Genomic DNA, 15,400 nt, shown 5'->3' on the forward strand with positions numbered 1-15,400 from the left:
TATTGTCTCATTTATGTCTATATTATCTGTCTATATCGTGTGAGATCATCCATCATTGGCACTATGCATCACCATATATATGTGAGGGTCTGTAGTGATCTGTGGGTACAAAAATTGAACATACTGGGTATCTCCAAGCAGCCACCTTTCAATTCCGTACACTGTGTAAATCCTTGGTCAAGTTCAGGAAGAATATGATAAAACTGGGAAGAAAGAGTGTGGATCAAGAACGAGGCCACCTCTTATGCCCAAAACACATAGCACGTTACGCAGTCTGTCATTTCTCTTCTTTGCCTTTTCATTGGTGTTCATCTTCGCTAGTTTTATGAACATAGTTTTCTTCTGCTCTTCATATCAAGACTCAAGGGCCGGTTTTTGCGGCTTCTAAGTTGTATATCATGGTTAAACACAAATGCTAAGTAATTATTATCTCGTATACCTCGATCAATCAACAAAAACTAAACCTTCTCAAACCCAACCATCTGGACCTTAACATCCCCATCGTCCTTCCACTGCCCATCAACCTCCTCCCCAACCCACTCAGAAACCTCCTCAGAACTAGCAGCCCGCCACCCCTCAAACGAATCCACCGGAAAGAAAGTATCACACTCAAACGGTTCCCCATCCTTCCTGACAACATTCGTCATAACAACCCTCACCCCCCTCTCCAACCCAAGCGTAGCATTATAAATCTCCGCTCCACCAATAACAAACACCTTTCCAACATCAGCCTTAGACTCCAACGCCCTCAGCGCACCATCCAGACTGCTCTCGACAATCGCATCGGTCACAGGCTCGACATTCTCAGTCTTTCCAGACACCGCCGCAGCCTCCGCGGCCTTGGTGGCAATTTTCTCCCTCCTCTTCTCAAGTTCCTTCAGAACACCCTCTTTGACAGACCCGCTCGTATCCCGCGACACAACAACGCTGATTCTCTTTGCGAGCGGACGCAGCGACGCAGGGACCGAGTCGTATGTTTTGCGGCCCATAATAATGGCGTTGGTTTTTCCGGCTGTTGGCGGGCGCGAGGTTACGCGCGCGAAGAACGACATGTCGGTTTTGATGCGAGGCCAGGGAAGTGTGCCTTTCAGGCCGATGCCTAGGCGGGTGGTTTCTTCGCCGGCTGGGAAGAGGGGCGTTGTTGCCACGATAAGCGTTAATGGCTTGGGAGGCTGCATTTTGGGTTTGGCTGAGGGTTGTAGATTGATGTCTGAGAATTGAGTAGAAGTGTAGGTGGGGGTGGGTTCACGAGTATGACTTGGAGTCGCGTCGCGAAATTGTTTATCGGGCTTATCGCCCCGCATCTATTTTGCTTCGGTATTTGGAGGGCGAAGATGGCATTGCAGCAAAATGATATAGTGCATTTAAATATTGAATCTTTGCAAGCTTTATTCTAACCCGCTGAAAGGAGAATTGGAAGAAACCATTGACGACAAGCCAATTGCTTTTTGAAGCCAGACCGCCACATAAATCGAAGAAACCTCCGTTTAACGCCAGACGCAATGAATAGCAGGTATCGAACGACGGTGAACAAACGCCGGGAGCCTAGGTAAATAGCTCATATGCAACATATTGCGGGAGAAAAGATCGGAGAAACAAACTTATTTCTCCTTAGGCATCAACAGCCCACCATCGATAGCCCTCTTAACGACCTGCGCATCGTCCTCAAGCTTCTCCCTACGCTGAATATCACGCTCATCTTCGCCCAGCGTATCGAGTTTGCCAAAGAGCCAGGTTTCCTTCATGGTACGGGTAAGTCCGAGGATATCCTCTGCGGCACGGATCTGCGCAAAAGCAGAATGTCAATTTTACGCCGTTGTAGATGATTACGAGATAGCAGATTCATGCCATGCTATTGCATGTTCTCTGCTGTCGCGCACTGTATCAACTTACCAGCGCAGTCGATTCCACGTCTAGCTGGTAGGTTTCGACAGCTGTGGAAGTGTAGCTTGGATTGTCGACCTGGGTATGTGTTAGGTGGTTCAATGAGGAAGACCACAATCGGGACAAGACTCACTGTAGCTGTGGCCATGATATTCTCGAATCGCTGCAGCAGCTGCGAGACATTGGTGTTGATGCGATCTGCCGAATGGCCGTATTAGTGGGGATAGTGCGGGGTGGCGGAGACATGGCTGAAACGGCTTTAAGCTCGATCGTTGATCGGTCTGGATATGCTTACTGTGCAACGCTTTCGCTGTGGGTTGGGAATCCATTTCTGGGGTGTCGTCTTTTTTTGGATTAGAATCCAACATTGATATCGGATCGGATGGATAAGCTCGTGAGGGCGGTGAGGTGAGGTGATGAATGCGAAATTGGTCAAGAGAGATACATTTTCTTCTTTTCAGGGTTGTGCTATGCTACTGATCATTGCTGGTTTCGTCTGAGAGTAGCATTAAAATACAATTCATTCGCTAAACTGATATATCTAACAGGTGGCATGGCGCCAGGAAGTTCTACCGCACGTATTTGCCCTTAAAACGTCATGTTAGCCTTTGTATAGAACGAGCGAGAGTCGAGTACATACCATGAACCGCTTGTGGAAATCGGAGCGCAGGAGATCCTGTTAATTGCGTTAGTTTGCGTTCTCGGCAGTAAGGAAGAGAGTGTGGACATACGTTGACAAACTCTTTGCCGTCTCTGTTTTCCGTTCCGCGAGCCTGGTTCTTGAAGACAACGTCATCGTCCCAGCGGCGCTTCATGTTGAAGTCCTGGGAGTTGAGCAAAGGGTTACCGCGCGCAATATCGACCTCGCGCTGCTCTTCCTCCTCTGCTGCCCGTTCGCGTTCCTAGTATTTGTTAGCCGGGGTACCAAATCCAACTGCAAGATAGTAAATACCTCTTTCTCTTTTTGCGCTAATCGCTCCTTTTTGATCTTCTCCAACTCGCGCATTAACTCAGCAGCTTCATCTTCGTCGTCACTGTCATTTGTCAGAACGACCGCCCAGAAAAGAGTCGCTGGATCAAACCCACCTATCTTCATCGCTGCTATCTTCTTCTGATCCATCCGAATCGGCGTCTATATCACGCGACTCCTCCAATATGCGACGGCGCTTAGCCTCTGGGTCTTCTTCTTGGACGCCACCGTCGGTGCCTTCTGGTGCGGCTTCGAGCTGGCGCTTGGGTGCCAACTCCTCAATTGTTGGCTGCTCGGCAGGGGCTCCGTTCTTCTTAGCGAAGTGTGCAGCCTCGGCCTTGAGGAGCTCTGCGCGAAGGTCACGAGGAGCTGCATCCGCGTCGCCGCCTTGTCCGGGTTGACTGGAATAGAATCAGCGATCTGCGCGCCCTGGTTAAAGATTGTTCTCCATACCGAGTTTTCAGGTGAGTGTGCGCGGGAAGAAGTCGCTGGTGGTATGCCGGGCCGCGGAGGGCTTCTTTACCTTGCGCCTATTTAAACCAGTTCAGTACTCAAGGAGTCGTATTGAGAAAAGTTGTCGTACCGGATCAAAAGTAGGTCTGTGAGCTGGAAAAAGTCAGATAATTTCATTCGCACGTAGATAATCCATTCCTAGTAACATACCTGTTGTCATCTTGTAAAAATTGGTTGAGGTTGGAGTGATGTGCTATCAGCAGTTTCCAGCTTTGGATATACGTAGTCGCCTCAGGCGCCGATCTTAGCTTCACCGCCTCTTCACCACGTGATTCAATTGGCGCAATCCTCGGATCAACAATTATCCTGACTCCAAAATGCGTCCCGCACGAGCGGCAGAATGGCCCTGGTCCCGAAAAGAAAGTCTCGCTGCTGCCCACATCGGGGCAAGACCTCCTCCAACCTCAACCATGTCGTCCAAGGAAGCGCCGCTTTCAATTGCTGAGCGCGACTTCATTTTGGAGGCGCTCTGCCAGGATGTGCGTCTGGACGGCCGCAAGGCTGATGACTATCGTCCTCTTGACATATCTTTTGGAGAAGAATACGGACATGTGAATCTGCAGCTTGGAAAGACAAAGTGAGCTTCAACATTGTTCACTGGCCATGTATGACACTTTCTAATTGTCTTGTCTTTAGAATCATCGTCCGCATCTCTGCTGAGGTCACTAAGCCTGAGGAGAACCGACCTTTTGATGGTACATTCAACATTAACATGGAGCTGACCAACATGGGTTCACCTGCTTGGGAAAACGGCCGGTATGGATAACTCTGTGATGCGCTTGCATAATACATCCTAACAACGTCTGCTGCAGATCCAATGATCTAGAAGCTGCCACTACCCACACTCTTGACCGTGTCATCCGTCACTCTAATGCTCTCGACACCGAATCCCTCTGCATCCTGAAGGGTGTCAGCTGTTGGAGCATCCGCGCTGATATTCATGTGATTGACTTCGATGGAAACCTCACTGATGCCGCCTGCATTGCAACCATGGCGGGACTCCAGCATTTCCGCCGGCCCGATGCTGTGGTACGAGATGGACGGGTCATTGTCTACAATGTTGATCAGCGTGTGCCTGTCCCACTCAACATTACTCACAAGCCGCTCTCCGTTACCTTCCACACTTTCAATGACAGCAAGAATGTCATTATTGATGCCACCCTCAAGGAGGAGCAGGCAGCAGAAGGCGATCTCGTGATTGGCATCAACAACGCCGGTGATCTCTGTTATGCTTCCAAGATTTCAGGTGCCCCGGTTGATGCTATGGCCATTATTACCAAGACAAGTATTGCGTGGGAGAAGGTCAAGGTTCTCAATGCGGCCATTGACAAGGTCCTTCAAGCTGATCTGGCAAAGCGTGCAAAGATTGGTATGGCCGACGAGTCTCGTGCAGAAAATGATCGGGAGATTCAACCTGAATGAACGACATGTACCACTACTGTTTTGATGATCTTAATGATCTTGGGATTGGAGTTCTGCATTGCGTTTACATCAATGATTTTATGGGCATCTACAGCGGCAGCTCATTCAAATTAACATTCTTGGGAGTTCTCGTAATTGCTTTTCAATCCTATGTGTAGTGGCTAAATATCCCCAATATGCTTGTAGCAGAACATCCTTAATGTAAGCTATTCTTATACTTTTTGGACTATATTTAACATGCATCTGACATATGTGATATAACAAAAAGTACATTTAAAGTGGACCGTTTCAGCATACAAAGTGGTTAATATATTTCCGGCCGCCAAGCAGTCCCTTGTTATTAGTCCTCGATGCAAAGACAATGAAATTAGACTGCATTTCGATCGTAGTACAAACCCCAGTTATAGATTTAACTTAAAGATCAAAATAATTAAACAACGAAGGAACTACCTAGGTATATCCAAAATTCATTCCATTGTTGTGAATCGCTTTACCGCCTTACCAGGCCGATGAAACCAACATAGCTTAATTGCTGCCTTCACCCGCTAAGCCACCTCACTCTCTCCCACATTCCCAGCCAAAGCCTCTCAACTTAATCCCTCCCTCGCTATTCCCTCGTTTATCTACAACGTTTCCGACAGATCTAGCAGCGCGCTTTCTGTCGACCTCAGCATTGGATCAACCTCAGGGGCATAACGACTGCGCTATAACGAGGTTGTCAGCTTCCCCGCGGCACCATGGCCAGCGGTAGGCCTCCGGGGTCGCATCCAACTGCAGGTCGCGATGACGACCTGCTGTTAGATTCCGGACCTACATACAACAGTGGTCAAGGCCCCCCCGTGAACGACGAACACCTGTTAGAACACTTCAACATTGACGACTCCGAACAACCGTACGAGCAACACCAACCGCGTCCTTCCGTCTCCTACGATAACTTTGTCGGGTCCCGCGCGCCGCAGGGAATACCGCAACATCTAACTCCTGGAACATCGCATCCGCCGGTCAACCCCGGAATCCACCCAAATGACCCCTACTCCACCGGAACGAGAGATCGGAGCTACTCCCAGACTTCCGGGCTGGATAACTACCGGCGTTATTCTTTGGACGAATTTGACGATGGACATTCAGGATACTACGACCTCGATGCGGACGAAGATCGCATCGCTAGCTCTCACCATGTTCGGAAGGCAAATCAGCGCAATAGCGTGCTCGGACTTGGGGGTGGCTTGATGGGCAAGGCGAAATACATGTTTGGCATGGGGTCAAATCAATACTCGGAGATGGATCTCCCATTGACAGAGGCAGGCGCAAGAAGGGCGACAGTCGACAGTACTTCATCTCCGGCGCCACCGCCGAAACAACGCAAGAAGTTCAGCGCGTCTGACCTCAACATCTTTGCGCGACGCAAGGTCGACCCGTCGACTATGGGCCCGCGTATGATCCAGCTCAACAACCCACCCGCCAATGCCGCGCACAAATTCTTCAGCAATCATGTGTCGACAGCGAAGTACAACATCTTTACCTTCATCCCAAAATTCCTCTTCGAACAATTCTCCAAATACGCCAATCTTTTCTTCTTGTTTACTGCTGTGCTGCAACAAATTCCCAATGTGTCGCCGACAAACAAGTTCACTACGATCGTTCCGCTGGGTATTGTTCTGGCGGTATCGGCTATCAAAGAATTGGTGGAGGATTATAAACGCAGAAATTCCGACAAAGGCTTGAATAACTCAAAAACGCAAATTCTTAAAGGATCTTCTTTCCATGAATCAAGATGGGTGGATGTTAACGTGGGCGATATCGTTCGAGTCGAGTCCGAGCAGCCTTTCCCAGCTGACTTGGTTTTGTTGGCCTCTTCTGAGCCAGAGGGTCTATGTTACATTGAGACAGCAAATTTGGATGGCGAGACCAACCTCAAAATCAAGCAAGCCATTCCGGAGACTGCGCATCTGGTCAGTCCTAGTGACTTGAGTCGCTTGAGTGGACGCGTTCGATCGGAACAGCCAAACAGCAGTCTGTACACCTACGAAGCGACGTTGACTATGAGTGCTGGGGGCGGCGAGAAAGAGCTGTCCTTAGCCCCAGATCAACTTCTGCTCCGTGGTGCAACTCTGCGCAACACTCCGTGGGTCCATGGTATTGTGGTTTTCAGTGGTCATGAGACAAAGTTGATGCGAAATGCGACTGCGACTCCGATCAAGCGGACAGCCGTGGAGCGAACGGTCAACATCCAAATTTTGATGCTGGTCAGCATTCTCATTGTTTTGAGTGTTATTAGTTCCGTGGGTGATCTTGCGATTCGCAAAACTAGATCCTCGCAGCTTGCCTACCTCGATTACGGAGATGTCCACGTAGTGAAGCAGCTCTTCATGGACATTTTCACATATTGGGTGCTGTATTCGAACTTGGTTCCTATCTCCCTCTTCGTCACCATTGAAATCGTGAAATACTTCCAGGCTTTCCTCATCAACTCCGACCTCGATATTTACTACGATAAGACTGACACTCCGGCTACCTGCCGCACTTCTTCGCTGGTTGAAGAGCTCGGCCAAATCGAATACATTTTCTCTGACAAGACAGGTACACTTACTTGCAACCAGATGGAGTTCAAGCAAGTTACCATTGCCGGCATTCAATATGGTGATGATGTTCCGGAGGACCGCCGCGCCACACCGGAGGATGACGCTGGAGTTGGTATCCATGATTTCAAAACCCTTAGGGAGAACATGAAATCACATCCAACCCAGAATGCCATTCGCGAACTCCTCACTCTCCTCGCAACCTGCCACACAGTCATCCCAGAGCGAAATGCCAGCGATCCAGATGTGATTAAGTACCAAGCAGCGTCGCCTGACGAGGGAGCCCTGGTTGACGGAGCAGCCTCGCTCGGGTATCGTTTCACCAACCGCAGACCGAGATCCGTTCTTTTCGAAACTGGAGGCCAGGAGTATGAATATGAGCTGCTGGCAGTTTGCGAGTTCAACTCTACCCGAAAGCGAATGTCCACTATCTTCCGATGCCCAGATGGAAAGGTTCGCATCTACTGTAAGGGTGCCGACACGGTCATCCTTGAGCGTTTGCACCCCGACAACCCTACTGTGGAGGCGACTTTGCAGCATTTAGAGGAGTATGCCTCTGATGGTCTCCGAACATTGTGTCTGGGTATGCGGGAAGTTCCAGAAGACGAGTACCAGCAATGGCAGCAAATCTTCCACACGGCAAACACCACTGTTGGTGGTAACCGTGGCGAGGAACTGGACAAGGCTGCTGAGCTGATCGAAAAGGATTTCTTCCTCCTTGGTGCCACAGCTATTGAGGATCGTCTGCAGGATGGCGTCCCAGATACCATCCACACGCTTCAGACTGCGGGTATCAAGATTTGGGTGTTGACTGGTGACCGACAGGAAACTGCAATTAACATCGGAATGTCTTGCAAGCTTATCTCAGAGGATATGACGCTTCTCATTATCAACGAGGAGTCAAGTGAGGCCACTCGTGATAACCTGCAGAAGAAGCTGGATGCGGTGAAAAGTCAAATCGCCTCTGGAGATGCGGAGCCTCTAGCTTTGGTTATTGATGGGCGATCGTTGACATTTGCTCTGGAGAAAGAAATGGAGAAGTTGTTTTTGGATCTGGCGGTGATTTGCAAAGCAGTTGTTTGCTGGTAAGTGTTATGGAAATTTCGATCAACTCTCTTTTATTCTAATTTCCCTTTAGTCGTGTTTCCCCTCTTCAGAAAGCTTTGGTTGTTAAGCTTGTCAAGCGTCACAAGAAGGCTCTTCTCTTGGCTATTGGTGACGGCGCCAACGATGTTTCTATGATTCAAGCCGCCCACGTTGGTGTCGGTATCAGCGGTATGGAGGGTCTTCAGGCTGCCCGATCTGCCGATGTGGCAATTGGTCAGTTCCGATTCCTTCGGAAGTTGCTTTTGGTTCACGGAGCGTGGAGTTATTCTCGCATTAGTCGAGTCATTCTATACTCGTACTACAAGAACATCACGCTATACATGACTCAATTTTGGGTAAGTTAGATCTTTGGGTGGTTTTCGCAACGATATCTAACCTCTTACAGTACTCTTTCCAAAATGCATTTTCTGGAGAGGTTATCTACGAATCTTGGACATTATCCTTTTATAACGTGCTCTTCACGGTTTTGCCTCCGTTCGCCATGGGAATCTTCGATCAGTACATCTCCGCCCGGTTGCTTGATCGCTACCCGCAAATGTACCAACTCGGCCAAAGGGGAGTCTTCTTCAAGAAGCACAGCTTCTGGGCATGGATCTTGAACGGATTCTTCCACTCCCTCATCCTCTACATTGTCTCGGAGCTGATCTTCTTCTGGGACCTCCCAATGGCTGACGGCAAAGTCGCCGGGCACTGGGTCTGGGGCGAAGCACTGTACACCGCCGTACTCGCTACCGTCCTAGGCAAAGCAGCTTTGATCACGAACATTTGGACGAAGTGGACCTTTATCGCCATCCCTGGCTCGATGCTGCTCTGGCTCATCTTCCTCCCAGCGTACGGTTACGCTGCTCCAGCCATCGGTTTCTCCCGCGAGTACTACGGCACCATCCCTGTCCTATTCAAATCCCCCATCTTCTACCTGATGGCCGTCGTCCTACCCTGTATATGTCTCCTTCGTGATTATGCCTGGAAGTACGCCAAGCGCATGTACTACCCTCAGCAGTATCACCACGTCCAGGAAATCCAGAAGTACAACGTCCAGGACTACCGGCCGCGGATGGAACAGTTCCAAAAAGCCATCCGCAAGGTCCGGCAAGTGCAGCGCATGCGCAAGCAGCGCGGCTACGCTTTCTCTCAGGCCGACGATGGTGGCCAGATGCGTGTTCTTAACGCTTACGACACTACGCGGAGCCGCGGTCGTTATGGTGAGATGGCTAGCTCGAGGCCTATGGCGTGATGATTGATTCGCCGTGGGTTGCATATATTTGGAGTGGTTCTTTGCTTCTGTGCATCCTCACAATGTGATTGGTAAATCTGTATCTTCTGTACCTTATGCTTTTCCTTTTTTCCCTCGTCTTCTCTGAGGTGTTCTTATAGCCATGTTTGGTGTGGAGGCGGCTGTGACATATTACTTTCTTTCCTGTTCACTCGATACCGGAGCTGAGTGTAGCGAACTAACTGAACATAGCTTGTAGCTTTATACTTGAAACTACAATTGACCATTGGGACTAGTAGGGCGTAAATTCAGTGAAAACAAGACTGTCGTACATCCCGTTTAGAAAGTCTGGCGACATGTCATATTCGTTTATGCTCTTCAGGCCTTTTATGTATTTTTATTCGTCTTTTTGGGGTCTTCATTGCGTCCTTTGGTGTTTTGCTTTAAACCAGATATAGCGGCTAAGTACAAGGGCCAAATTTCGCGCGACGGCTTGTGAGCTTTCAATGTGCCCCGTTAGGGTTACAGCTTTTAAGCATGACTAAAATTTCGCGTGACAGAATCGAGCCATTCGTCTCTCAATTCTGAGCTGTCTGTACCAACCTTCAGGCACTGCCCAGGTGTCTCAATTGATGAGTCAATGATCCGCCGTCATGAACGTACATAGAATATGTATAAAAGGCTCATCTTCAGTGCCACTTTTATGGAGAAATTCAAATATATTAGCCCGCTGCGAATGGACTCCGCATCCGCATCTTCTCGCCGTAGAACCACAGTATGACAGGGCTCGGCCAGCCGATAACGATCGCCACGAATGCGAGCAGCGAATTACCCCAGCCCAGGCCCAAGCGATCGTAAAGGCTCGATGCGAATAGTGGGAACCCGAAGCCGGCCAGTGAGCGCAAAACCGTGGCGGCGCCCAAAGCACTTGCCGCATAGACGGTGTAGGTGTCAACAAGAAATGCCTGGGTGCACTGTGCTAATGAGATAAAATGTTAGCGTTCCGAAGGTGACACAGACACAGCTAGCATTCTTCTAGCATTTTATCCTTGCCGAAGGGGGACAAGAAGAATGAAAACAGACCAAGGATCCAATCATGATACCAGCGGCTATCAAGCATGCTCCGATATTAGGCCCTATCCAGTGTGTCTTGTACTCCGCTGTCCAGCCGTAGATGAATAAACCCAGAGGAACTAACACGGCACCAGGTAACATCATTGGGACGCGGTACTCTGGCCGTCCAGGGCTTGAATGCCGTCGTTTCAATGCAATATAAATTCTATCCTGCAACGGAGCGACTACCTGTGCGCCGATGAAGAAACCTAGTCCCAGAGAGATGTAGTTCAGACCACCAATTCCGATGCTCTCTCCGTATCCCTCTGGCTTGGGCGACGAGAATAGATCCGGAAATGACACAAGCACCAGGTACATAAGTCCGTACAGGAAGGTCAAGTATAATGCAAGCACTTGCAGGATGATCTGCGTCCCGAGCAGCCGAAAGGGGCGCGTCAAAGCAATCTGGAGGGTGGTGAGCGTGGTGCGGTTCTGGATATCGAATGCCGTATGCAAATTCGTGTTCCCGCTCGTCTTGATCAATTTATCGCGTTTCCAGGCGAGCAAGACGGGTGCGTAAGTCTCCCGGAGAAAGAGAAAACCTAGGCACTGGACCACGCCGTCGGCTATCGTTGTTGCGTAAAAAGACCATCTCCACGTTGTATTCTCCGTGATGAACGCTCCAGCTAGCCCCAGGAGGTAAGATCAGTACTCCTCCTCTGATAAATATGGCTTACATACCGATAGGACCGATAGCAGGCCCGAAAAGCGGCATCAACGAGTAGATCGAAATCGCCTGCCCGCGCTGCTCAGCGCTGAAAAGATCGGACACAACCCCTCCTCCAATGGCTAGTGGAGCGGAGCCGCCCAACCCGGCGAGAAACCGAAAAACGATGATTTGGGCTTTAGTCTTGGCGAGGCTACAGCCAAGATTGAAGAACAGGTAAAGGAGATTTGTTAATTGCAGAACCAACACGCGACCATAGATCTCGGATAATGGCCCGACGCTAGGAGGCGAGAAGAAGAAGAGAGGTTAGCTGAGACGGTGGAGCATTGGAAGATATGAATGATGAGGCACCAACAATAAGGGACCTACAGCGTAGGCGAGGACGAAAACTAAAAGCCAGAGTTAGTTAACTCGATCATCTTTTTATGAAATTCAACGCTCACTGGACATAGCGACTGCCTGCTGAACACCCGCAGGTATATCTAGATCCTTGCCTATAGCAGTTAGGGACGGGGCGACCATAGAAGAGGACAATGGCGAGATGAGCGAATAGGTCGAGACAATAAGAACAATCAGCCATTTTTTTTTCATTTCCCAATTCTTAGGATTCTCTAAGTCGTCAGGCCCATTCCAGTTGACGAGGTCTGGGTCCCTTGGGTCAGGGCTTGGAGCTAGGTTTGTCGCCTCTCTCATCCGTGCTTGTTTTTCGACATCGGTTAAAGAAACACTTAACGCCTTTGTACGAGTTTGAGTATCCTGTAATTGATCAGAGAGGTCGGCAGGTCCATTTTTTTGTTTAGAAGAAGCGATATTCATTGCTCGTGGCTGAATTTCTTGCTGAGGTCTAAAAAGGAGGACTCGAACCTTGAGAACTGTTCTACATCAGAACGTCAGTCCGGAAATCCACCTGCATATAGGTGACCCACTGTTGAACCTGCAAAGTTGCCGCCAACCCCGAGCTGTCGGCAAAAAACAAGTCGAATCAGGGGTCTTTATTTGGACACCCCGGGGCCGAATCGGAGACCGTGCCCTAGACTAGACTTCCGCGTAAACCAACTTTCGACCCAAATTTGTGGATACATATACATAAAGATGCCAAGAACTTCCTCGTTGGTAGTCCTAATTATGCTTATTCATGCGTAAAGTTGGGTCGAAACTGGGTCAAGACCCTCGACCCATATTGGGTTTGACGGAAGACTACCCTAGACTACACCATCTCGAGGTCTGTCCTACGAGAGTCATGAATCAAGAGTTATACATAGAAAAGTCCATTTCACAAAGTGCAGCCTTTTTCCGCCTTCTTCTGCCTTCTATGTATGAAACCAAAGAGGGCAGGGAAAACAGTTAAAAAAAAGACGTCTAAAAGGACGACCAAAAAGATTAACCAAAAATATATTAGTCGGCCGCAAACGCGGCCGACAATTTACGTTTGACATCCATAGATATATTGGTAAATGACATAATATGCTTTCCAAATGGGATATCAGGAGTTGCCTAAACAGGCTATTGGCCACATAAACAGCATTTACCAGATTGATCTGAACAATATGCAAGACAGGCGGTGTAGTAAGCCAACAAGCGACCCTGCATAAATATATCTAGGTAATTGTGTGTCTCTCTTCCTATACCCTAGGTATAGACCGATTAAAGCTTGTCGGATGTAACCTTGATCTTTGCGGATCGGACCGAATTGGAGAAGATCCATGGATCACATCATTTCCGTCATATATGTCATATATGTCATACACGTTACGCGGAGCTACTCCGGAGTCCGATCTCACATGCAATCCATCTGTATTTAAACCAGCTAAATTCTGCCCCCTATCGCTAGAACTAACCATTTTGGCAGTTTACTGCCTAGCTTTTATACCTCTAGTATTATATACTAGGTAACTATGTTACGGCAGCTGCCGCCTGCCAACATTCTAGTCAGAATCCGTAGCTTTTGTAATGTATTTTGCCGCGAGAGATAATCACAGTACAGAAAGAGGAGTGAGAGACGTATTACACTGTAGTTCTCTTCTTTATTAATTTTCTTCGGAATCTTTCCTTCTATCCCCCTAAATTTATAAAAGTGTACGGATAGTAAGGGTGGAGACCAGGTGAGACGCGGCTGAGACCCTTGTTTTTAGGGCGGCGAGGGGCTACAACTTTGCCAAAATTAAGGCACGACTATTCTTCATATCTCACCTATGGTCGGAGTCGTGACCTCCCCCAACACCATCATGAACCGGGATGAATCACACAATGATGTTTCTGAGTCCTCTCCCCTTCTTCGCGACCGACTTGAGGTCGCAATACAAGAAAAGAGGTTATTTTGGCAGAAGCACTGGATCAAGCTGCTTCTTTGCGCATTTTCTTTTATCATGATGCTTGGTGACAACCTCCAGCCGGCCGCCCTGACTCAAATCTTAGAGACCGTCATCTGCGATGACTATTACCGCGTGCATCCCCTACCCACAGGACCGTCAGCTCAGCATTGCAAGATTCAACCGGTGCAAAAGGAGCTTGCTCTGGTGCGCGGGTTTCAACAGCTTGTTCCTCTCTTTCCAGGACTGCTGTGCACAGTGCCGTACGGCCTGCTGGCTGACCGAATCGGACGCAAGCGTGTGCTAGTTCTTACTGGGGCTGGTCTTTTGGCTGCACTGTCCTGGACCATGGCCGTATGCTACTGGCGAATTGTCTCCATTCGCTGGGTGCTACTTTCGGGGGCCTTCTTGTTTGTTGGCGGCGGAGACGCCGTACTTTCTAGCATAGTCCATATCATGGTTACGGAGACAACCGCTCCAGGCGAATGGGCGCAGGTCTTCTTGTACCTACACGCAGCCGACGTAATCTCAGGCTTCTTTGGCCCTGCGATAAGCGCCCCCTTGATGGAGAAAGGACATCCCTGGGCCGTATTAATGCTGGCCGCAGTCGTGCTCTTCTCCGGCACATTTCTGCTGACAAGATTCATCCCGGAATCATTACACCTGAAGAAACAGGATCTGTCACCTGGCAACACTCATTTGGGCCCGGGTTCTCCAGAGGCCCTTCCGCAAGACACACTCCTCGGCCATACACGATCCTCGACTTACCCTAATGCTATAACTGCAAAATTCGCGAAACATCTTCCACGTCGAGTCGCACGCGTGCTGACTCCGTTTCTGAACGTGTTGACCTCCAACCGACAAGCCATCCTGCTTCTAGTGCTGTTCGCCCCTCAAACGGCCGCACGCGAACTGTTCACGGTGATTGGCCTTCAGTACTCCAGTGCTAAGTTTTCCCTGTCCTATGCCCGAGGGAACGTGCTTCTATCTATCTTTCAAGGCGCTCAGGGCCTCTTCGTCCTCGTGCTTTTACCCTTGATCACCCGCACTATCGCCGAACCCCGCGGCTGGACGGCCTGGGCGCGTGACCGCCGGTATGCTATTGCCTCCATGGCTGTGACGGCCTGTGGTCTTATGACAATTGGCATAGCGCCTGTGCTGTGGGTTGAGGCCGCTGGGCTTCTATTTGTGGCGCTTGGGAGTTGTTCAACGGGGTTGTTGATGAGTCTGTTGGGTGGAGCTGTGCAGCCGCACGAGGTGAGCACTGTCTATGGTTTGGCGCTAGGCGCCAGTATGGTGACTCGGAGTGTCACTGGCCCAGTAGTTAGTGTGCTGTTAGTGGAAGGCTTCGAGCTGGGGTGGAATTGGATGGGTCTACCGTTTGCCACGATAGCGCTGCTGATGGCAGGTGTCACATTTGCCAGTGGGTTCATTCGGTCCGAAAAGGTGGAGGAGGATGAATACCAAGAGTGATTGGCTTGAAAATCTTTCAAATGAGGGCGTTTGTTTCGGTATAGAATAGGACAATGGTGCGACTCGATGTAATTAGTAGTCCTGGACAGCGACTAGCGATAACGGGCAAGAACTTATTTTAGACTGCCATAATTGATTACTACGTTTAAG

The 15,400-nt window shown here is 49.4% G+C and overlaps 7 protein-coding genes across 7 annotated transcripts; 3 read left to right on the top strand and 4 right to left on the bottom strand.

The window, feature by feature from the left end:
- Positions 1-458: 458 nt before the first annotated feature.
- On the bottom strand, positions 459-1,178 carry N7529_009452 (dihydrofolate reductase; the record flags this gene model as incomplete). Its single annotated transcript, XM_057244979.1, has 1 exon — positions 459-1,178. The coding sequence occupies one exon, from the start codon at positions 1,176-1,178 to the stop codon at positions 459-461; it is 720 nt and encodes a 239-aa protein (XP_057093242.1).
- A 423-nt stretch (positions 1,179-1,601) lies between these two features.
- On the bottom strand, positions 1,602-2,252 carry N7529_009453 (RNA polymerase II mediator complex head subunit MED22; the record flags this gene model as incomplete). The annotated part of the gene is made up of 4 exons (XM_057244980.1): positions 1,602-1,784; positions 1,894-1,962; positions 2,018-2,082; positions 2,180-2,252. The coding sequence occupies 4 exons, from the start codon at positions 2,250-2,252 to the stop codon at positions 1,602-1,604; spliced, it is 390 nt and encodes a 129-aa protein (XP_057093243.1).
- Positions 2,253-2,453: 201 nt separating this feature from the next.
- Positions 2,454-3,527, bottom strand: N7529_009454 (spliceosome-associated CWC15 family protein; the record flags this gene model as incomplete). The annotated part of the gene is made up of 8 exons (XM_057244981.1): positions 2,454-2,471; positions 2,525-2,560; positions 2,616-2,786; positions 2,837-2,918; positions 2,971-3,255; positions 3,308-3,384; positions 3,438-3,460; positions 3,518-3,527. 8 exons carry the CDS (start codon positions 3,525-3,527, stop codon positions 2,454-2,456), a joined length of 702 nt encoding a protein of 233 aa, XP_057093244.1.
- A 157-nt stretch (positions 3,528-3,684) lies between these two features.
- On the top strand, positions 3,685-4,789 carry N7529_009455 (exosome non-catalytic core subunit RRP45; the record flags this gene model as incomplete). Its single annotated transcript, XM_057244982.1, has 3 exons — positions 3,685-3,944; positions 4,004-4,123; positions 4,180-4,789. The coding sequence occupies 3 exons, from the start codon at positions 3,685-3,687 to the stop codon at positions 4,787-4,789; spliced, it is 990 nt and encodes a 329-aa protein (XP_057093245.1).
- Positions 4,790-5,526: 737 nt separating this feature from the next.
- N7529_009456 (aminophospholipid-translocating P4-type ATPase DRS2) lies at positions 5,527-9,709 on the top strand (the record flags this gene model as incomplete). The annotated part of the gene is made up of 3 exons (XM_057244983.1): positions 5,527-8,453; positions 8,507-8,810; positions 8,861-9,709. 3 exons carry the CDS (start codon positions 5,527-5,529, stop codon positions 9,707-9,709), a joined length of 4,080 nt encoding a protein of 1,359 aa, XP_057093246.1.
- Positions 9,710-10,410: 701 nt separating this feature from the next.
- Positions 10,411-12,338, bottom strand: N7529_009457 (MFS transporter; the record flags this gene model as incomplete). Its single annotated transcript, XM_057244984.1, has 5 exons — positions 10,411-10,662; positions 10,772-11,427; positions 11,483-11,748; positions 11,824-11,857; positions 11,912-12,338. Coding segments are annotated over 5 exons (1,635 nt in total), but the record flags the coding sequence as incomplete, so codon positions are not given.
- A 1,355-nt stretch (positions 12,339-13,693) lies between these two features.
- Positions 13,694-15,250, top strand: N7529_009458 (MFS transporter; the record flags this gene model as incomplete). The annotated part of the gene is made up of 1 exon (XM_057244985.1): positions 13,694-15,250. The coding sequence occupies one exon, from the start codon at positions 13,694-13,696 to the stop codon at positions 15,248-15,250; it is 1,557 nt and encodes a 518-aa protein (XP_057093248.1).
- Positions 15,251-15,400: the final 150 nt, after the last annotated feature.

The sequence above is a fragment of the Penicillium soppii genome (genome assembly GCF_028829465.1).
Source record: "Penicillium soppii strain IBT 18220 chromosome Unknown utg000007l, whole genome shotgun sequence".
Classification (NCBI taxonomy): Eukaryota; Fungi; Ascomycota; class Eurotiomycetes; order Eurotiales; family Aspergillaceae; genus Penicillium; species Penicillium soppii.